Below are 25,762 nucleotides of genomic sequence, written 5' to 3'. Positions count from 1 at the left end.
TCAAACTCCCCGATGCGCACCACACCCCAGGAGGTCCTGAGACCAAGGCATCACCCACCTGGTCCTATGGCGGAGACCCCCCCACCTGACTCCCAGCGGCCGGCCCACCTTGGCAGGCACCACCCGAGACACAGGGCCCAGGATGGGGCCCCCGTGTCCCATCCCTGCTCCAAGCTCAGGCCACAGGGTCAGGATACCCATCCCCAGTCCCAAGCCCTCCTCAGGCCTGGCCCTAGAGCAGTGGTCCCCAACCTTTACCGCACCAGGGACGGTTTCATGGAAGATACTTTCCCTGTGGGGGGGGGTGGGCGGAGCCCAAGCGGTGCTGTGAGGGGCAGGACCTGCTGTAAATGCAGGTGAGGCTTTGGCTCCCCGCCCCCCACCTCCTGCTGTGGGGGGGTCCTAAGTCTCACGTTGCAGCGGAGCAAGGTGAGGCGGGCTTGGGGCGTGGAGCTCAGGCAGCGACACATGGCTGGTTTCTCACTGGCCTCACCCTTGGTTGGGGACCGGAGCCCTAGAGGTCGCGGCCAGGCGTCCTCCTGGGGGCTGGAGGGCAGGTGGCCCCCGGCAGAGGGGCGGCGCTCACCTGGAGCTCGGGGCGGCGGCGGCAGGGCCCCCTGCGCCAGGGGCGCCAGCGCGGGCAGGTCCAGGTGTCGGGCGGCTGGAGCCTTGGCGAGACCGGCGGCCGGGCCCTTGGCGCCTACGAGCTGGCAGCGGCAGGCGACGAGCTCCGGTATCTCCCGGGGCTTCGCGCCACAGCTCCTCTGCGGCGTCGGCGGGGGCAAGGGCAGCGCGCGGGGATGTCCCTTTTCGTCCCTCGGCCTCGGGTCCGGCGCGAGGGGCGCGCGGGCGGGTGTCCGGGCTGCGTCAGGCGAGGCCGGCGAGCCCCGTACTCTCAGCGGCGGGACGTCCCCGAGCGCAGATGCCACGCTGAAGTTGGAGACGGGCAGCACCAGCCTGCGGGCCTGCCTCACGCCCACGCCCTCCACGCGCAGGTCGGCCCCGCCGAACGGCGGCAGCTCCACGGCGGGCTGCGCGGGAGGGCACGGTTGGGGCGGCGGCCGCGCCGCGGGGTCCGCGGGGCCGGGGCAGGCAGCCCGGCCCGCCTCGGGGGTGAGCCCGGGACCCTTCCCCAGGTCCTGCCCGCGCCCTCGCGGCCTGGGAAGACAGGCATCGCCTCCCTTCCTGAGGGGCCAGCACCCCCGGGGTCCCGCCTTCAGGGACGCCCTGCGCGTCTCCAGGCCAGGGCTAGACCCACCCGCCAGCCACCCAGGCAAAGCCACCACCCAGCCCTGCAGGGACAGACCCTGAGGAGGGAGGGCTCCTGGGAAGGAGACGGGAAGGCTGGACCCCCGAGGCCAGTGGCATTTGGAGCAAGCCCCTCCTGGGCTCCAGGGAGGTGGCTGAGCCCGACGGGAGAGCAAGGTGGCCACTCCGACCTGCACACGTCCCAGCGGCCAAGGCCATGTTCCCCGACTCCCAGAACAGGGTCCGTGTCCCCTGCAGCTGGCGGGGCTGGCGGGGCTGGCGGGGCTCGCGGCCTGCAGCTCTGAGCTGGAAGCAGCAGCGCCGGCAGCACAGGGCGGCCACCAAGCCCACCCAGCGGACCTGACCACTCACTGCCCCGGCAGGGGCGCATGCTCCGCTCACCTGTCTCCACAAGAGCTCGAAGTTGCCGATGTCACAGTTGCGGTCCAGCTTGCGGTCCACCACCACCTTGATGGTGTCCTCCTGCACCTGGGCGCACAGCTGGGCCGTGACCGGCGTGGAGGGGTGCATGGTGGGGCTGGAGTTGATCTCGATCAGCCAGGGCTTGAAGTCCCTCCCGAGGATGAAGTCGGCGCCATAGAGCTCGAAGCTGTTCTTTCGGGCCTCCACGTGGTCCTGGGCCACCCTCATGGCGTTGGTGATGGCCCTCTTCATGGCTGGGTAGATGACGCTGCCCCACACGGCCCCGCGGCCCCTCTTCTGCAGGTACTCCTGGAACCTGGAGCTCGTCCACATGTTGTACCCCGGCAGCAGGGGGCTGCGGGTCTTGTCGTTCTTGAGGTGCTTCTGGATGGAGTTGTTGCACAGGTGGATGGCGCTGCAAGGCAACGGGGCGCATCGGCCACCAGGGCCAGCCCTGCCCAAGGACCCCCACGCAGGGCCCCCGTGGAAGCAGCCTTAGGACAGCCCTCAGTCCAGCCTGGGGGACACCAGGGACTGTATCACCCCCCAGGGCCACCAACTAGGGGCCTCTGGCAAGTCACAACCTCCGCACGCCTCGGTTTCCCCATCTGCATTTGGCAATAGGGACGCTGGCCCTCAAAGGGCTGATCTGGTGGGACAAGGTGAGAAAGAGTCACCCAGCTAAAACTCTCAGTTAATTTATTTACACTCTTGCCTTAATCTAAACAGGATTTAAAACAACTAACATCTTTTAGGAGATTATAAAATACTATGTATATGGTCAAGGCCATTTCCAGCTAAGCCGTAGAAGTGTCAGGCAGGTGCTGTTGGGCTGGGAATTTTCCCTCTTGCTCAGGGGTGAGCCCGACCCTGAGACTGTGCACAGGTTACATGTCCACTGGAAGGTAGGTGAAGAGAAAAGATATCAGCACGTAGGAGAGAGTTTTGAAAATTATTAGATTAAGTATGAAATGTCCGATGCCCTTAGGTGCTAAGTTTGACAGTTGTATTCCTAACATTTCACTTTGACACATCTTGTTTTATGTTTATTGTGAAGGTGCATCCTCAGTCTTTCAAGTGCACATTTTGGCTTCTGATTTATCTTTCACATTTTTTTTTTTTGAGACAGAGTCTCACTCTGTTGCCCAGGCTAGAGTGAGTGCCGTGGCATCAGCCTAGCTCACAGCAACCTCAAACTCCTGGGCTCAAGCGATCCTCCTGCCTCAGCCTCCCGAGTAGCTGGGACTACAGGCATGTGCCACCATGCCCGGCTAATTTTTTCTATATATATTTTTAGCTGTCCATATAATTTCTTTCTATTTTTAGTAGAGACGGGGTCTCACTCTTGCTCAGGCTGGTCTCGAACTCCTGAGCTCCAACGATCCGCCCGCCTCGGCCTCCCAGAGTGCTAGGATTACAGGCGTGAGCCACCGCGCCCGGCCCACATTTTTTTTTTAGAGAAATTTTTGTGAAACTGTGGATAAGTCAAAAATTCATGTTATTTTTGAATATGAGTTCCACCGTGGAACCAATGCAGCACAGACAGCTCAAAATATCAACAAAGTGTGTGGGAAGGATGTGGCTAATGAATGCACAGTACGTCTATGGTTTGAGAAGTTCCATTCTGGTGATTTTATTCTTGAAAAGGAGCCATGTGGGAGACCTGAGACCATGGTGGATAATGATGAGCTGAAAGCTGTAGTGGAAGTGCATCCATCTCAACCTACGCATGAATTAGCAGAAAGGTTTGACGTTACTATTACAACAATATTGGACCATTTGAAACAAATGGGCAAGGTAAAGAAGCTGGGTAGATGGGTTCCATATGAATTAAATGAGCATCAGAAGAGAAATCATCTGGAAGCTTGCCTTTCTTTGCTGTCATGACATAAAGGCAAACCACTTCTATGCTGTATTGTGACATGTGATGAAAAATGGATTCTTTCTGACAATCGCAAGCGTTCGGCACAATGGTCGGATACAGATGAAGTGTCGAAACACAGATCAAGACCAAATGTTCATCAGAAAAAGCTAATGGAGTCTGTTTGGTGGTCCAGTGCTGGTATTATCCACTACAGCTTCATGAAACCTGGTCAATCAGTTACAGCGGATGTTTATTGCAACCAGCTGGGTGAAATGATGAGGATGCTTGCAAGTAAGCAGCTGAGATTGGTCAATAGTCCAGGCCAATCCTCTTACAAGACAACCTTGACCACATGTCGCACAAACAACTCTGCTCAAACTACAGCAGCTGTACTCAGAAACTCTCTGTCATCCACCATATTCACCAGACCTTACACCAACTGACCACCACTTCTTCCAGGCTTTGGACCACTTCTTGCAAGGAAAAATATTCAATTCTCAACTAGCTGTGGGAAACGCCTTTCAAGATTTCATCGCCACTGGCTCTCCAGGCTTCTTTACTGCTAGCATGAACAAGCTACCGTTAAGATGGCAAAACTGTGTCCGTAGTTTAGGCTCATACTTTGTTTAAATAGCACTGCTTTTTGTTTGAGATAGAATAAACTACACTATTGATTGGAAATCAGACATTTCACATTTAATGATATAAATAAAAATAGTGGTCTTAGGGTTATGGACCTACAATGCTGACATTTAACTATTTAATTTTGTCAGTACATGCCACTGGGCTGCCCCATTCAGACACGATTTCTGGGAATCTCACGTCACCTAGGATGAGTGTTACGGTCCCAGATGGAGAAATAGCTCAGAGAGGGAGTGAAACTTGCCCGGCACACCCCTCCCGGCCGGCGGGGGCAGGTGTGCGGACTGCAGGGCTCCCTGGGCTTCTCACTGCCAGGAGCTCCTTTTGCTCCTCCTGGACCCCTCCTCCAGGCCCACTTGACCAGAACCCCCAGCCCGCTCCTCTCCAGCCCTGCTCCAGGTGGCACCTGGCGGGTGTGACTCTAGGCTTGGCCGCAGCCTCTAGCCTGGGGGCAGAGTTGACTCCCTCCAGCCCCCCCCCCATTCTGACTGACTCCGTGCAAAGCTCCCCCCCGCCAGCCCAGGTGTCTAGAGCCTCCAGCCCCAAGGCTGAGTGAAGGCCACGAAACAGGCAGAGGAAGCCCTCAGCCCAGAGAGGCCGGCGGTAACTCTGCTGTGTGGACAGCAGGTTCCTGAAGGCTCACAGACAGCCTTTCACCACCCTGCACACTCGGGGTCCCGGAGAGGTGGGGATTCGTCCAGTCCTGGGCACCCGTTCCTGGGTGCCCGAGCCCCTGCGCAGCGCCCCGGCCCCTCCCTGCCCTGCTTTCCCCGCTCTCGGGCCCAGGGTGCTGCCACGCCGTCCACACCCGCAGGCTCGGGGCAAATGGTGCCTTTTAAGATCTTCTGGGGAAGATACACACACCGTGGGGTGTAGAGTGCTGGCTTTGAAGGCCAGCGGGCCTGGGCCTGCCCCCTGGGGAGGCCATTAACCTCCCCAGCCTCAGTTTCCCCATCTGTGGCTCTCATGGTGTAGGGCAACGGTGCGGAGCCCGCCCCGCTGACCTGTCCAGGCTGTCCAGGGAGAAGCGCTGCGTGGAGAACCGCAGGTAGCTCTCCTTGTAGAACCAGATGGTCAGCGGGTTCCAGTCCGTGACGAGGAACCACTGCCTGATGTCGAACTTGGTGTCGTAGATGAGCATGGGCGTCTCGATGTACTTCTGCACCACCCACTTGTCCTTGCTGGGGGCCTGGTCTACGGCCACCAGCTCCAGGATGTCCTCCACTCGGTCCATGCACACTATGTCTGCAAGAGGCCACCAGTCAGCCCTGGGGCACAGCTTCAGGCCAGACCCGGGCGTGGTGGGGCCGGGCTGGGCAGGGACGGCCGTGCTCTGTGCAGGCTGCCCCCCAGGCTCCCCCAGCAGGGCCAACCCAGGACCCCAGAGGGGAAACGAAGGTCAGTGAAGGGACAGGAATGGGGACAGAGGCACCTGTGAAAGGCAGGCAGCCCTAGGCTGTGCTCCGGGCTGTGGTTCAAACAGGGGAGCAGCGGCTGCTCTACGGACCCCGGGCAATTGCCAGGCAGGGGCAGGGGTCTTCCAAGGGCTGTGAGGGGTGAGCACTGGGGGCCTCACAGTCCTGTGAGGGGTAACATTACAGGGTGGCTGGGAGGAGCCAGGAAGGAGCAGGACAGGGGACGCTGGCCTTCACCCCACCTGGCTCTCCTCTGCTGGTGCAGGTGGCTTTACAATTTCCCAGCCTCAAACCCAAATCCAGTCCACCTGACTGATGGAGACCAGTAATGTGGGCAGAAGCACCCGCGTCACTCTGAGCTGCAGCATCAGGTGCCAGCCACTCTCACTGCTGTGACAGCCCTGAAGCCTCAGGGCCGGTGTGAGAGAGAAGCTGCTCTCACCAACAGCCACTGAGACTTTGCTGTTTTTGTTACGTGGCACCACTGGCCTGTCCTGACCGATACAGGGGTGGAGGGGCCCTGTCTACAGTCTCGTAAAAAAATACCAGACTTCGTTTCAACTGTAGTAAGTTGAGACCTTGCCAGACTGAAACAAAAGCTTAGGATCCAGCTGCAAACCACTGAAGCTACCCCCGGCCGACACGTGTGGGCCAGCCACAAGCAGGGAAGGGCACAGCCGGTGACTGGGCAGAGGGGTGCATTCGGCTGTGAACGGGTGGCTGGAGGTGTCCGTGGAGTGGCCCTGCGGATGCAGGTGTCTGGAGCGGGAGGAGGGTCTGGCCAGATGGACGAGGGGAGGCAGATGCTGCTGGGGAAGAGGCGTGGGCTCAGGGCAGAGCCCAGGGCGGAGCCCGCCACACACAGCCAGGCAGGGCCACTCGGGAGAGCGGCAAGAGCCCTGGAAGTCTGCAGGGAACCCGGGGTGTGGCCGCCCATGCTCAGAGGAGAGAATGTTTCAGGACAGAAGATGTTCAGGACTGAATGCAATACATTTTTTAATAATTTTTTTTTAAAAAATCACACAATAATTAACCACTTGTGAATTTTTAAAAAAACCAACAAAACTCTTCAAAATAACTCAAGAGGCAAACAATATCCAAACTAAAAGTAACGTCTCTTAGATACCAAGGAAAATGACAACATTATGTAACAGAAACAAGTTGATGCAGCTAAAGCTATATTCAGAGGAAATTTCACATACTTAAAGCTTTTATTATTGCACAAGAAAGATTGGAAATAAAAGAGTTTAGCATCTAAGTCAGAGATGAGATGGAAAAAATCGCTGAGGAAAATTGAAAAAACACAACCAAAAGTTGGTTCTTTGGAAACATGAATAAGATTAGAAAACCACCTTGAAGTTCTGGGTTTTTTTTTTTTTTTTGGAGGGGGGTGTGTTTTTTGTTTGTCTGTTTGTTTGTTTAAAATAGGACACACGATACTGACCGTTAGGAATACAAAGGAGAATACGGCGGTAGCTGCAGTTCAGGAGGAGGAGGTAGGAAACCACAGATAAATGTAAAAGGCGTTAAGGATCTGCCCCCAAGAGAGGCCCTGGGATCGACCGGTGAGCTCTAGAGTAAACCCGAGGCACGGGAACGCCAGCCTTACTCCAGATGAAAGCCCCCCACCCCTCTTTGAGGCTACGCCTGTTGCCAAGGTGGAACAAGACAATATGAAAGGAAAACCACAGACCAGTTTAACTTATGAATACAAATGACGAACCCTAATTAATTAGCAAACCCGAACCCAGCTTTGAGACTGAACATGAGCCGTGAAGACACCTCTTCCCCCAGGACCGCCCAGGACCTCAGTCCTGAGCCTGCAGCCTCGGCACCTGCGCCTCGTTCCTCCCCCGAGGCCTGGCTGGCACCAGGCTAGTGGCCCTGGCGGTGGTGAACTCTCCCGCTCGGGCAGCGCCCGCGGCAGGGGACTCACCTCGGCCCCGGGACTTGGCCGCGGGCTTCACGATCCAGACGTTCCGCAGCCCGTCGATCTCCAGCTGAGGGTTCACGGACATGATTTTACTCAGCAGAGCTTGGCACTGCGAAAAGTAATTTCTTGAACTGGAGATGAAAGCGTGGCCGCTACAAAGCAAGATGCAGAAGGTGCGTGAGGCTCCGCTGACCACGCAGGCGCTGCGGCTCCAGGTCGGTCTAGGGCCCACCCGGAGGAGAAGGGCTGGGGCAGGCCAGGACCTCGGCTCTGCCAAGCACGGGGACCCCTGAGAACATGACCCAACAACAGGGACCCCACTTAGTGGCTCTGGACCGGCACGCACACCCCGAGGAGCACCAGGCCTGGGCCTTGTGACAACTGCAGTAGACACAGGCGGGTCCTGGTGCCCGGCCTGCCTGTGTCCCCATCAGCTTCCAGCTCAATGTCCTGCAAGCTGGACAGTCAGTCTGACCCCAGGACCCTGCTGGTGGCTTCGCAGAGTCATGGCGGCCGTGGGCCTGACTCAAGTCATCATAATTTAAGGGAATAAGGAAAGGGCTTGGTACAACTGTTCCAGTGGCTTCGAGAGCTCCGGGTACGTCAGTGTTGCCTGGGGGAGGGAAGCCCATCCTAGCAACGGCAGCCGCCCCCAGGCCCGTCGGACTCTCCATGTGGGGGCAGACCCAGCACTGTGGGAAGGTGTGGGCACGGGACCCCTGACCTCCTGACAAGGTGGCTGCAGCACGGGGTCGTGGCCAGCTGGGTTCCAAGGCCACCTGCCACGAGCCATGTCGGTGGCCCGGGCTGGGGGTAGAGGAGCAGAGCCTGTGGGACCCGGGACACCTGTGTCCCACGCACACCTGCTGCAGGGCAGCATGCAGGGAACTCGAGGCTGCGTGTCCCTGGTGCTGTGGGAGAGGCCCCACTGTGTGGAGCCAGGGCAGGGGCTCGAGGGGTGTGGCCCCAGCAGTGACAGGCTGGGCGCAGGGCAGAGGTGACCTGTGAAGGCTTGTGACCTGCCAGCACTGGCCAAGCACCACACGAAGCTGCCCTCCCCTCTGTGGTGAGCGCCATGCCAGATCTGACCCCAGGTCAGCTTGGCCTGGCTAGGAAACGGAGCGCCGTGACATCCCTGTGTGGCCTGCAGAGACTGGCCCCAGGCTGTCCTGGTGTACGTGAGGCCGGACACCGGTGACGTCCACCATGCTGATCACGGCCAAAGCCCCCAGGGGACCAGCTCCTGCTGACATGGTGCTCCCGTGACCTTCGCTCAGAGAGGACAGGGCCTGCCGTCCTGCGGGAAGGCCCCAGCCCGGCGGGGTGGGCGCGTGGGCGGGACCACCCTCCATGGCAAGTTCAGGCATCATCACAGCACAACCTGCGCGGCGCCTGCTCGGAGAGAGAAGGCCGGGAGCGCGCGGGGCTCTTCACCAGCCGGCAAAGCCCCAGGGGGACCGCGCCCCGCAGGGACCAGACACCGAGGATGGACACGGGCGCCCTGCTGGGCATCCCGCCAGCCGCAGTAAGTGAGGACGGCCCGTCCCAAGCACTCGGGGGCGCCAGGAGAGACCCGCCCGGCGGGGGCCGGGAAGTGTCACCGGCGTCCCCCTCCTGAGAGATTGGGATGGGGCAGCCGCAGGGGCCCGCGTGGGGTCTCGTGCTGCCACCTCGTGGCGACTCCTGGCACTTCCTCCACCGAGGCCTCAGAAAACGCGGAGCCTCAGCCGCGCCCGAGACCGCGGTCTGCCGGCCTGCGCGGGGCGCGCTCACGGGCCGCCCCCCAGAGCAAGACACGGCCGCTTCGGGGTCCTCAAAGCGTCGTCGCCTGCCGCCCCGGTCGACGGGAACTGACGAGTCACCATTCGGACCGCCTGTCCCTGCGGGCGGTTCTGCCCGTTCTGGAATCCGCAGCGCCAGCTCCGCCGCGTCCGGCCTCTCCCGGCATCGGCCACCCGGTGTCGCGCGCCGGCCGTTTTCGCCTGTCGGCGGGTTCCAGGTTTGGGCCGTTGTCAGCGAAGGCGGTGGCCTCGCGAGGGTGCGTCCATTTCTCTTGCACAACCCCCTGGGCGTGGAATAGCCGGGTCCTAGGGTGCGCAGGTGCCTAAATTTATAAGAAACTGTCAAAGGCCTTTGTGAAGGGGACACGCCGACTACACCCCAGGGCAGCGTGTGGAGCTCCGGTGGCCCCACGTGTCTTTCATTTCAGCCGCGCTGGCGGGTGCGTGGCGCTGCGCACTGCGGCTTTAACTTGCGCTTCCCCGACGAGTGACGACGACAACGGTGCGCACCTGTCCCTGGGCTTGTGCAAGTCTTGGAACTTTCCACCCAGACGTGTCTCCGCTTGCTGATTCTCAGGCCTCTGTCGGCCATACAGCACATGTCCTAGGCGCACCTTCCGGTTCTGTGGCTTTTTCATCCTCTTTATAGTGTTTTTTGATACACAGAGTTCTTAATAAAGTGCAATTTGTTGATTTTTTTTCCTATTACGGTTAGTGCTTTTAGTGATCTGTTTGAGGAATCTTTGCCTGGTCATTTTTTTAACTTTCACATATCACAGGATATGTTTCCAATTAATTTTTGTGTATTTACGAAGCAGGATTCAAGGCACATTTTTTCATAAGGATGCCGACCGCTCAGCACGATTTAGTGAAAAGACCAACCGGCGTCTGATGAATTGTAGCAACTCAATCTCCCATCAACTGATCACACATGTGAGGGTCTATCTCTAGACTGTTCTGTCACCTTCATCTGTTTACCTCTTATCCCAGCATCACACGTCTAAATTACTGTTACATTGGTCTGTTTACCTGTCTTATCCCAGTATCACACTGTCTAAATTATTGTAGATTTAGAGTAAGTCTGGAAGCTTGGCGCGTAAGTCCTCTAATTTTGTTTTTCTTTTATTTTTACTTTTATTTATTTATTTATTTTTTGAGACAGAGTCTCACTCTCTTGCCTGCGCTAGAGTGCCATGACGTCAGCCTAGCTCATAGCAACCTCACACTTCTGGGCTCAAGCGATCCTCCTGCCTCAGCCTCCTGAGTAGCTGGGACTACAAGTGTGCACCACCATGCCTGGCTAATTTTTTCTATTTTTAGTAGAGACGGGGTCTCGCTCTTGCTCAGGCTGGTCTCAAACTCCTGACCTCAAGTGATCCTCCTGCCTTGGCCTCCCAGAGTGCTAGGATTACAGGTGTGAGCCGCTGTGCCCAGCCTGGAATTAATTTTTTATTGAATGTTTAGAAAAATTTACCAGTAAAGCCACTATGGGCTTGGATTCTTCTTTGTAGGAAAGTTTTTAAATTACAGATTTAACTTCTTTAAAAAATACAGACTATTCAAAATTTCTGTTTTCTTTTGTAGCATGTTTCAACAAACTGGGTTTTTCAAAGAATTTGTCCATGTCACCCTGATTGCCAAAATCGGTGGCACAGTGCTGTTCACCATGTCCTTTCATTATCTTTCTAATGTCTTCGGATGCTGTGTGATGTTCCCACTCCATTTCTGATTTGGTAAATTGCATTTTCATTTTTTTCCTTGATCAGATTTGGTAGTGGTTTATCAATTTTATCAATTAAAAATTTTTGACTTTAATGATTTTTCTTTATTGTACTTTCTTTCTAGTTTATTTCTGCTCTTATATTTTTTATTTTTATCCTTCTGCTTAGTTTTGGAATTAATTTTCTATTCTTTCTCTTGAGATGAAACTAGATTTTCATCTGAAACTGGTTTTCAACCTTTATTATTTCTGAAATGCATGCTTAAAGGTGTAAATTTCCCAACAAGCACTGCTTAGCTGAACCTCACAGGTTTTAATATTTTATCTCAATTTTCATTCAGTAAAATTTTTTCTAATTTCCATTGTCATATCCTCTTTGACCCACGAGTTATTTTTAAATGTGTTGCTTAATTTACAAACATTTAAAGATCTTATAAAATCCCCAACAGTCTTTTTCTTGTTGGTTTCAAGTGGGGTCCAAGTGAGATCAAAGACATGAAAGGGCTGGACAGGGGCACGAGGCGGTGGCACCTCCAAAGGCTCCCCAAGGGGAGCACCACCCTCTCGACAGCCAACAGCGGCCTGGCGGGACAGGCAGCAGAGGGCCTGGGCACCCCTCACCTGACAGGCACCCCCTCACCTGACAGGCACCCCTCACCTGACAGGCACCCCACTACCCAGACAGACACCCCAGAACTCAGACAGGCACCCCAGAACACAGACAGGCACCCCAGCACCCAGACAGGCACCCCAGCACCCAGATAGGCACCCCAGAACCCAGACAGGCACCCCAGCACCCAGACAGACACCCCAGAACCCAGACAGGCACCCCAGAACCCAGACAGACACCCCGGCACCCAGACAGGCACCCCAGAACCCAGACAGGCACCTCAGAACCCAGACAGACACCCCGGCACCCAGACAGACACCCCAGAACCCAGACAGCCCGGCACCCAGACAGGCACCCCAGCACCCAGACAGACACCCCAGAACCCAGAAGGCACCCTAGAACCCAGACAGACACCCCAGAACCCAGACACCCCAGCACCCAGACAGGTACCCCAGAACCCAGAAAGACACCTCAGAACCCAGATAGGTACCCCACTATGCAGGCAGGCCCCCCAGTACCCAAACAGGCACCCCAGGACCCAGACAGGCACCCCAGCACCCAGACAGGCACCCCAGCACCCAGACACTCCAGCACCCAGACAGACGCCCCAGAACCCAGACAGACACCCCAGAACCCAGACAGGTACCCCAGAACCCAGAAAGACACCTCAGAACCCAGATAGGTACCCCACTATGCAGGCAGGCACCCCAGTACCCAAACAGGCACCCCAGGACCCAGACAGGCACCCCAGCACCCAGACAGGCACCCCAGCACCCAGACAGACACTCCAGCACGCAGACAGGCACCCCAGCACCCAGACAGACACCCCAGTGTCCAAAAGCAGCTCAGGCATCCAGACGGGTGCCCTAACGCCCACCAAGGCCCAGAGGTCCCCAGCGTGCCCCGAGGGCCCCGCGCGAGGCCGCGTCTCACCGGATGAGAGAGTAGTATTGCTGGGTCAGGTCCTTCCACTCGTCCTCGGTGAGGTCCTCCGCAGCGTCCTCCGGCACGTCGAGGTCCTCGTGCTCCCGCTGCCCCAGGTAGGCCTGGCACACCCGGCACGCGGTGTCCACGAGCTTCCCTGAGAGGCCCCTGAGCTTCGCTTCCGCGTTCTCGGGATCTGAAACCCAAGCACAGGCACGGGGGCTGCGGGCCACCTCGAGAGCAGCCCTCGCGGCCTGCGGAGGGGACAGAGGCCGGCCCGGCCCTCTGGGCTGCAAGGCTGCTCTGGGTGGCCGGGCAGCCTCGCCTCCTGACTAGCCCTGTCCTCCGCAGCACACACACCTGCGCTCGACTCGGAGCGCCCTACAGCAGCAATGAGAGATAGTACTTCTCGGTTTTTGTTTTTTAGAGACAGTGTCTCGCTCTGTCGCGCAGTGATGGGATCACAGCTCCCTGCAGCCTCGAGCTCCTGCCTCGGCCCCCTGGTAGCTGGGAGTACAGGTGGGCGCCACCACGCCCGGCTGATTTTAAAAAATTTTATGTAGAGATGGGGTCTCATTATGTTGCCCAGGCTGGTCTCGAATTCCTAGCCTCCAGTGATCCTCCCACCTCGGCCTCCCAATGCAGGCATGAGCCACCATGCCCAGCCAGTACTTCTCATAAACTCTGACACACTGTACTTTTCTGAGCACATGCAGGGTATTCAGTGAGTGCTCTGTGACTGACCCTGCTCTGCTCGACGCCCACAGGCCCTGTGGGTGGCTGGTAAGCACAACCCGTCCCCAAAGCACTTCTCGGAACACTTGCGCAGGGAGCTGTGCTTTGTGCATGTGACCCTTCACACGGAATGTCACCTTCCTTCTGGAATCCTCCACTCAAGATCCCTGTTGGGTCCCAGGAAGCAAAGGCTGCAGGAGCAGTGGGGACTCGAGCAGTGGGTGAGAACCGCCAGCCACCCGCCCAGCTCTGCGGTGACATGGACACAGGTACCAGTGACAGGAAGAGCTATGAGGCCAACGCCACAGATCGGGGACTCGGGCGCTGCACCAAGGGGCGGCCACGCAGGGGTCTGGGCCCAGTTTGTCACACCTGTTTGTGTGACAGCCATAGAGATGACAACAGCACTGGGTTGTTTTACTGCAGTGAAATTCAAAATGTAGAGTTGATTAACCATTTTAAAGTGAACGATGGCATTTCTTGTCTCTGGTCCAGCAAGCAAGGAGCTTGGGAGTCACTTCCCCGCCCTAAAACAAGCAAGAAGCTGAACAAGCTGCGACACCAACTCTTCTCAGATCTGCCAGACAAGTGAGGTCAAAGCAGCCACCAGCTGGAGGGACAGAGAAGCAGGGACAGAGAACCACGACCCTCTGCAGCGGAAACCTCCGCAGGAGCGCGGTGGGTCCGAAGGCCTGAACTGCAATCCCACGAAAGGCAGAAAACCAAATATGTCAGAAAAAGAGCAGAAGAAAAAAATAGGAACAAAAAACGAGGGTAACACACAGAAAACAGTAACAAACACGGCAGACATTAATCCAACTGCATCGATCGTCACTTTCGATGTCAGCGGTCTCAATACACCAACGAAAGACAGATTGTCGGAGTGGATTGAACAAGACCTAACTATGTTTCCCGTAAGAAACCCCTTCAAACGTACAGACACACACAGATTAACAGTAAAGGATGGAGAAAGACGCACCATGCTAACATTCACCACAAGAAAGTGGGAATAGCTACGTTAATTTCATACAGAGAAGACTTCAGAGCAAGGAAAATTATCGGGGACAAAAAGAACATTATGCAATGAAAAAGGAGCCAGTTCTCCAGAAAGATGTAACAATCCTTAGTATGTACATACCCAGTAACGAGCTTCCAAATACGTGAGGCAGAAACTAATTTCAGGCTCAGATAGAAATGAGCCCACTGCCGTAGTTACAGACTTATACAGAACGTTTACCATGGTCGACCACATTCTGGGCCATAGAACACACGTGAACAAATTTAAAGGAATAGAAGTCCTATGGTGTATGCTCTCACACCACAAGGGAATTAACCTAGAAATTCATAACAAAGGTAGCTGGAAAATCTCAGAGTATTTGGAGATTAAACAACACACTTCCAAATAACGTGTGTCAAAGAAGAGATCTCAAGATACATTAAGCAATATTTTGAACTAAGTAAAAGTGAAAACATAACATCAAAGTTCATGGGGCAGGGTGAGGTGGCTCACGCCTGTAATCCCAGCACTTTGGGAGGCTGAGGCAGGAGGATCCCTTGAGGTTTGCCGTGAGTGTGAGGCCGCAGTGAGCTGCGATGAGGCCACTGCGCTGCAGCCCAGGTGACAGCGTGAGACCCTATCTCAAAAAAAAAAAAAAATTGTGGGATGCAGCAAAAACAGAGCTTGGAGGAAAATGCATTAAGTACATATATTAGAAAACAAAAAGCTCTAAAATCAATGGATCTGAGCTTCCACCTTAGAAAATTAGAAAAGCAAAGCAAATTAAGTCCCAAGTAAGAAGAAAAGAAATAATAAAAATAAGGCAGAAATCAATGAAATTGAAAAATAGGAAATCAATAGAGAAAATTGATGAAACAAAAATCTGGTTCTTTGAAAACATCAGTGAAATCAGTGACTCTCCAGCCAGGCTACTGGAGGCCCAGGACGGAGGCCCCCAGCTCCCGCTGCGCCACGCCAGACACACCTTTCCTGTCCGGGTCTCCGTTCCCGGCCTCTGCCCGCCTGCTCTTGGGTTTGCTTCTGCCGTAGTTCTGGTGGCTGACGACCCACTTGAGGATGCTGGAGGCCGCCGTGCGCCGGAAGTCGTCTAAAAGGACATCAAGGCCTCGCCTCCTCTGCCTGAGCCGGGGCCGGGGCCTGGGGACGGGCCAGGCCTACAGAGGGTCCCCCAGCGGCCTCAGCCCAGGCATCAGCCTGCAGGGCTCCTCTCCCGCTGCCCCCCAACCCTGGGGGCCCAGGCTGCCCCCCACCCGTCCTCCCCCAACCCCTCTGCAGATTGGGAGTCTGACCACACCCCTGACCTCCAGCCACAGCTGCTGCCACCCAGCAGCCCACCTGCCCTGCCCACAGGCCCAGGGGCAGAACCCCACCATCCCTCCCCAGGGCCACTGTCCCTGTGCCCCACCACCATGGCCAGGGTGTCCTCTCCCTGGTCCTCTGTCCTCAGGTCTCCGCCCCACCCATCTGTCTCAGCATTGCCCCTGGAGGGACCTTTCCAGAAGCCCCTCTGCCGACAGCACCAGCCCATCTCAGACGGCAGAACCAGGCTCCCAGCAGGCCCGGGCTCTGGGCACAGGGGAGCCACAGCGGCCCACCGGGCGACAGGGCAGAGCCACTCTGAGCGGGCACACGTCGGCGAGGCTCCCGCCCCTCAGGACCCACAGACCCCGCTCCCCGGCCTCCAGTGCCCCTTCCTGGTGTTGCCCTGGCTGGGGGGCCAGAGGGCCTCGCCCGGCAGTCCCGGCCCCACCCCAGCTCCCCGAAGGCCACCGTCGCTCACCCAAGAACTCCTGCTTCTCGCTCTCGATGCACAGGCTGTAGCAGCGCGGGAAGAAGGAGTCGGGGTTCACCTGGACGTACCAGGGCAGGCTCCGCATGTTCACACACAGCCCGATCTCCAGAGACAGCGGCTCGTTAGGGGGCGCGGGGGCAGCTCAGCTCCGCCGCGATCTCGCAGGGCCCAGAGCCTGGTGGCGGCCCCCACCCGCCCCTCTCTGGCTCGGCCGTGTGCCCTGAGGAGGGCCCTTCCATGGCCCTAGGGGCAGGGCAAGGGGCCTGGGGTGCCCTGGCGGGCGTGGGCGGGAGGGGCAGGTGCCTGGTGACCCACCAGGGCCTCAGACCAGGCTGGCAGGGCCTGGGGGAGTGACCACAGGGGGGTGGCCCCAGGGGAGTGACCGCAGGGGCGGGGGAGCCCGGGGGAGTGACCGCAGGGGTGGGGGACGCAGGGGGAGTGACAGCAGAGGTGGGGGGGGCCCAGGGGAGTGACCGTGACTGCAGGGCCAGAGCCCCGCCCCCTCACCTTGGTGGTGAAGGCAGCCGTCTTCCCGTAGTGGTTCAGCATCTGGTCACCGGCCAGGCTGTGATAGTCCACGACGTCCCTTTTGATGGTCCAGAGGAAGTACGGCATTTCATTTTTCACCAACCTAGACTGGCAGGAAAAAAGTCTCTATCAACACCCTGTGTTCAAAGATTGTGTCCCCAAGACCAGCTGGCCTATAACCACAAGTAATGAAATCGGATTTAATGGTGTGCAACATGAGAATTCCCTTTTTTTCTTGTGAGAACCAAAATTCTGTGTAGTGTTTTGCTTTTTGGCTGCCAAAAACAAAAATAAGCAAACGAGCAACAACAAAAAGCTTGGAGCAGGCTTGTCAAATGACGCGAATTCATCCTTTTCAGGGAGGCAGGCTGCCCTCACGCCGCACACGTGCACTTCCACCGTGTGGCTGGCCCAGCTGGCGAGGCGGGAGGGTCTGCCCTGCGTGGGCCCCGCGCGTGCCACCTGTTGGACCCGAGCCGACGCCACAGCCTTGCTTCCCGGCATGTGTTTGCTGCCCGGGACGCACACGCTGCTCTGCGGCAGGGAATTAACGCCACAAACTCAACGCAGGATGTGCGGGCCGCTGGGGGCCTGGCCAGTCTTTGCCCACTTTCCCACTGGTGTTCCTGGCACGGACGTGTGAGCACTTCACATGCTCTGCACACTGCACGCACGACCAGCGGCCCCCAGGCTGGCTGCCCTTCTGCCCTCCTTATGAGGGGCAGAGTCCCAGCGGAGCCAGGAGGGCCGCGGCTGGGCCTGGGGAGGTGGGTGTGCAGCCGTGTCACGGGGACCCGACCCCAGCCCGGGCCACGCAGAGCCCCTCAGTCACCCACACGCACACGGCAGGTCAGCCTGGGCAGCCCTGCGCGGGGGGCGGGAGTAGCTGGACACATGGTGGCTTGTCCCACCCTGGGGCCAGCAGGCCCTGCCACCCGGCTGAGGTGCCTGTTGTCACTCTGGCCTCGTCACCCACCAGCTGCCGTCCCTCCCCCGTGACGCGGGCCGTGCGGGCATCGAGGCGGGAGACGGTGGGAGGCCCCTTGGTGGGGCGCGGCTCACGCGTGGGGGAGCGTACCATCACGTCGTGGATGTTGTCTGCTTTCTCCAGCGCCATTTCTTGATTTTCGTTGACGTCACAATCATTACCTGCAAACAAAACCCAGGACAGGCCTGGGCACCTGGCCACATCCAGGCCCCCGCAGCAGCCGGCTGACCCGCTGCAGGCAGAACGGCCCCGGGGGACCCCTGGGAACCTCTCTCCACGTGAGGCCTCCTTCGGGGGGGCAGGGCCCCTGTGTCCACCGGTGGGCGTCCCCTGCGTGGCACCCCTGGGTGTGGGGCAGTGGAGGCAGCCCAGGGGTGAGTGTGGACAGGCTCTGAGCTCAGGAAGCAGGACCGAGGAGGAGGGGTGACCAGGGCCGCAGCGGGGCCAGAGGACGCAGACCTGCCGTGCATAGGTCAGCGGGCTCAGCTGGCACCGTGGGAGCCAGGGCCGGAGGAGGACGCTGGGGACGCCCTGATGGAAGGAGACCTGGCCTGGTGGGGACGTGGGACCCCGAGCAGGGACCAGTGCCCGGGCGTGGATGCTGGGGAGTGTGGGCTGGGGGTGGCGGAGACATGGGGTCAGACACCCTGACACGTTGGGGGACCTGGGGAGGGCCCCAGCGCCACCGTGCGGGCTCACGCACCGTGGCAGACAGGACGCGCCACGCGGAGATACTCTACCGGCAGCCCCTTCCCCTGCGTCCTCCGCAGCCTTGGGCAAAAAGTGGAACTTCTTCTCCACCCAGCCCTTCTTGCGCAGAGCCGCCCGGATCACCGGGTAGTGCCCGTAGATGGAGAAAATCTTCTTTTCCTAAATGGCAAGAGCACGTCTTAAATTAAAACATTGAAAAACAGGTAGATTAGTTCCTGGCGAGGGAGTTTTCACAGCAGAGTGAGGGGCTGTGCTGCGGCGGGAAGACCCCTGCCCCAGGAAGAACACGGGAAACAGGAAGCGCAGACACGGCGCGGGGGTCGTGTGCAGGGCGGGGGCACCGGACACGGCGCCGAGGGACGGCCGCTGTTCAGTGTCCTCTTCATCTGGTGCACACGGGCGCTCGCACACGCACACACCCACAGTCACACACCACACACACTTGCACACTCACACCCACACACGCACTCACACTCACTCTCACAGCCCACACTTGCACACACACTCACACTCTCACAGTGCACACCTGTGCACACTCACACTCAGTGCACATTCACACGCACTTGCACACTCGTACACCCTTACACACATACACACACTCATGCACACACTTGCACACTCACACCCACACACGCACTCACACTCACTCTCACAGTCCACACTTGCACACACACACAGTGCACATTCACACACACTCGCACACACACACTTGCACACAGGGCCCAGGCGGCCATGGCAGGACAGGCAAGCGGGTGCCCTCTGAGACGCAGCCCAGCGCAGGGTGAGAGGTCTGGACTCGGGAGGTGGGTGGGGCCGGCTGTGTACCTGCAGATCTGAGGACAGGTGAGTGACTGTCCTTGCTGTGAGGGTGACCGTCCCTCATGTTGGGGAGCGTGGGTGCCCGAGGTTTGAGGCCAAGGAGGAGCCGTTCACAGCCCAGGAAGGGCCCGAGGGCGCAGGCCAGCATGGAGTTCCAGGGAGCACTTACCTTGATTGCTTTTTCCGTGAGTTGTCTTGCTATCTTGTATCTGTCCAGTTTGGGGGAAGAAGCCAAGTCTTGGGAAATCCCTCGTTTCAGTTCTGCAGAGGAGAAACGGGACGTCAGGCGGGGACGGCACAGCCCAGCGCTGAGCAGCGACACTCCCGCCCCACAGCAGAGACGCGGCACAAAAGCCCCATCGTGCCACCCGCCCTTCCCGCTGAGCACCGGAGCGTGGCCAACGCCTGCGCCCCCTGCCTTGCCCTCGGTCCCCTCCCTGCCCACGCCCTGGCTGTGCTGGCCGTGGGGACCCACGGTCCCTGCGGGGCTCTGTGTCGCTGCCCAGAGGATGAGCCGCCCTCCTCAGCCCACCTGGGCACCGGTTCTGACTCGGTGGTCGTCCTGCCCCCAACCTCTCCCCACCGCCTGCGCCTCTCTCGGCCCTCTCCGACCCGACACAAGGACCCCCATGAGCGCACACCAAGCGTACAAGAACTGCCTTAAACACTAAAGCCCCTCCCTGTGCCCTGCGCACTCACTCCCCGCTGACTCCTCACACCCGTGGGCTCCACCACAGGCACGGCTCGTGCTGGGCTCGCACACGTCAGGCCAAAGTCCCCGTGGCTCGCTGGGTCCTGCCTGCGGCAGCACTGGACACTTGGCCAACCAGCCCCCCACCACCGTCCTGTCCCCCCCTACTGCGGTCCCTTCTCCCCCCAGGCCCCAGTGTGGGAGTCCTGGGCGCGCATGCTCTGCCCACCCCCTGGCATCCCACCTGGCCTGCTGGCTTGAACGTCAGCGGTGCCTCTGCCCCTGAAATGCATGTGTTCCAACTGGACCCCACGGCCCACAGCGCCTGGCCCCCAGAGCCCTGGATGTCCCGGACCCCCCATGTACAGACCCAGCGTGAGCCTCACCCGCCCCTCCCCCGAGCTTCCTCCCCCCCACCGCGGGGCTCTGGAGACCCACACCCGCCTGGCCAGCCGTTCAGACGAAGGCGCCAAGCCGCTGGGCGGATGGGGCTGGAACACCTGCACCTCCACACGGAAAGGCCAGAGCTCGCGACAGGTGCGGACACACAGGGGAGCTTCTGGGAGAAGCCGGCAGAGTCCGTCACAACAGGCTCGGCGAAGATCTCTCACAGGTGTGCAGAAAGCACTGGCCGTAAAAGTTAAAATTGGCAAGTGGGACTTAATCAAGGTGAGAACATTCTGCTCTGCTGAGAAAACGCAGAGGCGAAGCTCAGCCTGGGGACACACGGGGCACCTGGCACAGCCGGGCTGGTTATGCCACGTGACCCCACGGCCAGGGAGGAAAGCAAGGCAGGAAGAAGTGTATGCCTTTTTACTAAATGACAATTAAAATACCAAATATGAAAACTTGCGGATTGCATTTAAAACCGTGTTTATAAAGAAATATTCAGCTGTATAAAAATCTATTAGAAAATAACAAAGGCTAAAAAACAATGAATTTAGCCTCTCTTCCAAGAAGTTAGAAAGAAAACAGTAAATTTAAGCCCAAGGAAATTACAAGAAGAATAATAAAGTGCAGACATTAATGAGTGTTTTTAAAAATACAATCAGGAAGGCCAAGCCACAGGCTTAAGACTAGTAAAATTAAACCATTGGCAATAACAACGGATGAAACAGAAAAGGCATAAAAAGCAACAGCAGAACAGGAAACTCCTTAGATGTTTAAGAATACGAGGATATTATGAATTTATGGCAATAAATCGGAAATTTAGAAAGAAAGGAAAAATTCCTTGAAAAATACAAATTACCAAAATAGACATGAGAAAAAATGGAAAGTATGAAATATCCTCTCCTACAGAAATGGCGGCTTTCTGGGGGAAGCCCGCCCAACCTTTGCTCTCACACAGCCCGCTCTGAGGGCGGGGAAGGTGCGGCCACTTCCCACCCGCTGGCCAGCCCGAGTGACAGCACAGGCCACGGCGTGGCGCCCGCATCGCACACTGCACCCGGCGACGAAGACGGGGCTGTCCCAGCCACGATGGCGATTCCCGGGCTGGATGTGAGGATGAAGCTTGGTGATTCACCACATTAACAGAATAAGGAAAAACCCTACAACAGATGCAGAAAAGTCTGCATCTCAATATAATAGACACGGAAACATCGTTAATGAAAATTAATTTCCATTCAGGCTTAATACATACAGAAGATTAATAAAAATCAGTCTCTGAGGTGGGAGGATCACTTGAGCCCAGGAGTTTGAAACCAGCCGGGGCAACACAGTGAGACCCTGTCTCTAAAAAGGAAACTGGTCGTGCCTCCCCCCCCCCGCCCCCCGGGGAAGGCGACCCCACAGGAGGGACCGTCAGGCCGCCAGTGACCTGCGCACTGCTGAGGACGGCAAGGCCAGGCGCCTGGGCGCAGTGGGGCACTCAGCACCCCCCACAGGGGTCCCGGCAAGTCCCGTGGCACCGGCGCTCCCAGCTCCAGGCACAGGTGGAACTGACCAGGAGGAAGCGCCCGGCAAAGCCCGAGGGTGACTGCAGAGCAGGAGGCCGGCTGCCCCTCGCAAGCATGGGTTTGGTTATTCCAGATCAAAAGATAATTCAGAGAGAAAACAACCGAACTCTACGTGTGGCTCTTGCTCAGATTCTGATTTGAACAAACCAACTATAACATTGTCTGGGGGGAAACTAGGGAGACATGGACATATTTGGGGTATTGTATTTTATTAAGGGATTGTTGTTACTGTTAATTTTATTGAGAATAAGTTTGGTTATGTAAATACGTCATTTTTAGAAATACGCAGTAAATACTGGGTAAATATCTACATACATAGTTTCAAAATATAAAAAACGTAAGTTGACAGAGCTGAAAGAAAGTTCACAAGCATATTGGGATACTTTTACTTCTCTCAGCAAATGAAAGATTAAACAAAGGATCGGTAGGCCACTGCCACAAATGTGGACAGCACGACTAACCACTGGGCCCGATGACAGGCACGGACACCACCCCGCAGCTCAGGGAAACACGCGCTTCACACGCACAGACCGCAGGCAGCGCCACGGAGCTCGCCAAGTTCCAACACTTGAAACGGTGCCGATTAACTTCCCTGACAACAGGCTGAATCAAACTGGACAGTAGTAAGCAGATAACTTGAAAATTTCCTAAATGTTCAAAAATTAAGCAGCACACTTTTAAACTGGATCAAAGGAGACATCAAATGGACATTTAAAAATGATGTGAATTAAATGAAATAAAAACATGACGTATCGAGCCATGAAGATGCAGCTCAAGCAGTGGTCAGAGGGAATGGACGGCTTCAAATGCTCACTTTGGAACAGGAAGCAAGCGCAGTTATCTCAGCTGCTAGCCCAAGAGGCTGGATGGAGAACAGTTACACTCAAAGAAAGTATTAAATAGAAGACAGGAAATCATAAAGATAAGGGCAGAATTCGATTAAATAAAAAACAAATGTAGCAGAGAGAAAGTCAACAAAACCAAAAGTTGGATCTTTGAAACAATTTTTAAACTGATAAAATTCTAGCCTCGGATCAAGGCAAAAAAAAAAAGAAAAAGAAAAAACACAAATTACCAATGTCAAGAATGAAATAAGGGCCATCTCTGATGATTGCATTGATGTTAAAATGACAAAAAGAAGATATTATGAACATCTACGTGCCAACAATGTGACAGCTCATATGAAATGGACACTTTCCTTGAAATACACATCCTATCAAAACGGACATAAAAGAAACAGAAAATCTGGATAGGTCTATTTCTTTTGAAGAAATTAGCTTCATAATTAAAAGGTTACCCAAAATGAGAACTCTGGGTCTAGACGGCATCACAAGTTATTCTTTCCAAACACATAAGGGGAAAAACACGTTTTGTCAACCCTTTAATTCAATAGGAAAACAGGAAACTCTTCCACCTCTTTTTATGATGCCATAAATAGAATACAAAAATGCTACAAGAACAAAAAAAGGAATAGTACAGGCCAATCTCTCTCATAAAAACAGATACAAAAATCTTAACACATTTGTAAATCCAATCTAATGACTTAGAAAAAAATATAATGTGACCACATGGGGTTTATTCCAGGATTGCAAAGTGGGTTTAATATTTGAAAATCTATCCACATAATTCATCACATTAATAGACTAAAGGGAAAAGAACATATCATCACAATAAATGCAGAAGAAATCATGTGATAAGAGGTAATAACTATTCATTTGAAAACTCTCAGTAAGCCAGGAATAAAAGGTAACTTCCTTTAAAGCTTATAGCAACATCATACTTCATGGTGAACTATTGAACACACTCCCCTTGAATTTGGGAACAAAGATGTCCACTGTACCATTTCTATTTAATATTATACTGAAAGTACTAGCCAATGCAATAATGCAAGAAAGGGAAATAAAAGGCAGAAAGCATGAAAGATTTGTAGATGATGGCAGCACATAGAAAATGTGAATGAATTTACAAGCTATTGGAACTAGTAAGTGTGTTTAGTAAGGTCACCCAACACCAAACCAGTGCCCTAAAATAAACTGTATTTCTATATACAAGAAACAATTAGAAAATGAAACTCAAGAATGTCATCTACAACAACATTAAAAACCATCAAATATCTAGGAGTAAATCTAATAAAAGAAGTCTGGCATAGTTACATGCTGAAAACCCACAAAACACTGCGAAGAAGTAACAGAGAACTATGTGCTCATAGGTGAGAATATTCAATGTTGTTAAGATGTAAATTGTCTCCAACCTGATGTATAGATTCAATGTGATCACAATTAAAATCCCAGCAGGATTTGTACATACATGTAAATTAACAATTTGATTCTAAAATTTATGAGACTGCGAAAGTCCAAGAAAACCCACACAAACTTGAAGAAGAAGGTCGGGGGGCGTCTACTACCAGGCAGTAAGACTTTTAAACTCCCATAATTAAAGCAGGGTGGTGTGGAATAAGGACGGGTGAAAAGTTCAACAGAACAGAATGGAGAACCCAAAAATAGGCCTACACCTGCCTGTCCACAAAGGCAACACTGCCAGGTGGAGGCTGAGTCAACTGGATGTTCACGGGGGCAGGGGCTGAACAGTGACTCACTGACCCCTACCTCACGCCATACACAATACTCAATCCCAGTGGGTTGTGGACCGAAATGTGAAAAGTGAAATTATAAAGCTTCTAAAAGAAAACATAGAATAGTATTATCTTCTGGACAATGGAATAGACGAAGATTTCTTAAATAAGACACAAAATACACTAGATATAGAAGAAACGTTTGACAATTAGACTTAACTAAAATTAAGATGTTCCAATTATCAAAAGGAATTGCTACGTACTGACATGCCAGCTGGTGTTTACGATGCATCTGCCCGAGAAAGCACTGGTCTCCAGCACATTCACATAGTTCCTGTAAGTCAGGAAGACCCACAGCCCAATTGCACGACGGCCGGCACATCGGGAACCTGCCTTCACAGAAGAGGAGCTGCGAGTGGCCCATGAGCACGTGCAAGGGGCCGGCGCCAGCTGTCAGGGAAGTGCAAACTGAAGGCAGAGTGAGACACCCACAGACACCACAGGGAGCCCAGACGGCAAGGATGACTCCGACCACTGGCACAGACGGGAGCAACGGGAGCTCTCATCCCCGGCCAGTAAACTGCTCAGTAGTATCTTCTAGAGCTAAATGCACACCTGCCCTGTAGCCCAGCAGTTTCACTCCCAGGTGGGATTTACCAACGAAGTAAACACCATGTCTGACCAAGGGTGAGCTGGGGAATTCACTAAGACGGGAGCGACTGGGGCTCTCCGCAGCCCCACCGGGGCCCTTCACACCAGCACACGGAATTCTCCACTTTCCCAGTGGGAAGCTGAGCAGCGGGGTGCTGGAGCAGCAGGAGCCCCCAGACACACCCAGCACCCCATGGCGCCTCACACCCTGTACAGCCCCAGACATGGCCCCAGCCACGGCCCCGCACAGCCCTGGACAAGGTGCCCGTGTCCTGCAGACTTGGCAGTTTGGGGCCCCACCCCCATGCACATGTTTCGTTATGGCTGGCCACACGAGGACAGCCCATCTGAGCCCTACTTGGCTCTAAGCGAGTGGACGGGACGCGGACAATACAGACTGTTTTCTTCTCTCCTGTCTCCACCCGACGAGGCGGACGAGAGCCTCTTCCTCTCCTCCATGTGGGCCTCCAGCTGCTTGGCCTTCCTGCTTCTGGGCCCTGGGGGAGACAGCAGTTAGGAGCAAAGCCAGGGAGTGGGACAGGGTCCTGAGGCCCTGGTTGGGGGACAGGTCTGGGTTGGGGAGGGGTCTGGGTTGGGGGGCAGGTCAGGGATGAGGGCAGGTCTGGGCTGGGGACAGGTCTAGGAGGGGGACAGGTCCAGGCTGGGGGCAGGTCTGGGTTGGGGACAGGTCTGGGAGGGGGACAGGTCTGGGCTGGGGACAGGTCTGGGATGGGGACAG

At 55.8% G+C, this 25,762-nt stretch overlaps 1 protein-coding gene across 1 annotated transcript; it reads right to left on the bottom strand.

The window, feature by feature from the left end:
• Positions 1 to 254: 254 nt before the first annotated feature.
• Positions 255 to 25,249, bottom strand: TTLL8 (tubulin tyrosine ligase like 8). The gene is made up of 13 exons (XM_045554711.1): positions 25,055 to 25,249; positions 24,636 to 24,822; positions 19,321 to 19,412; positions 18,362 to 18,491; positions 17,712 to 17,782; positions 16,613 to 16,741; positions 16,094 to 16,208; positions 15,278 to 15,400; positions 12,570 to 12,756; positions 7,529 to 7,677; positions 5,182 to 5,422; positions 1,440 to 2,086; positions 255 to 1,324 (listed from the first exon to the last, which is right to left on the bottom strand). The coding sequence occupies exons 1-13, from the start codon at positions 25,247 to 25,249 to the stop codon at positions 255 to 257; spliced, it is 3,336 nt and encodes a 1,111-aa protein (XP_045410667.1).
• Between the last annotated feature and the right edge of the window lie 513 nt (positions 25,250 to 25,762).

This window comes from Lemur catta, chromosome 6 (assembly GCF_020740605.2).
Source record: "Lemur catta isolate mLemCat1 chromosome 6, mLemCat1.pri, whole genome shotgun sequence".
Lineage (NCBI taxonomy): Eukaryota > Metazoa > Chordata > Mammalia > Primates > Lemuridae > Lemur > Lemur catta.
Note: the sequence above shows the minus strand (reverse complement) of the source record. Positions and strands in the feature narration are given on the sequence as shown.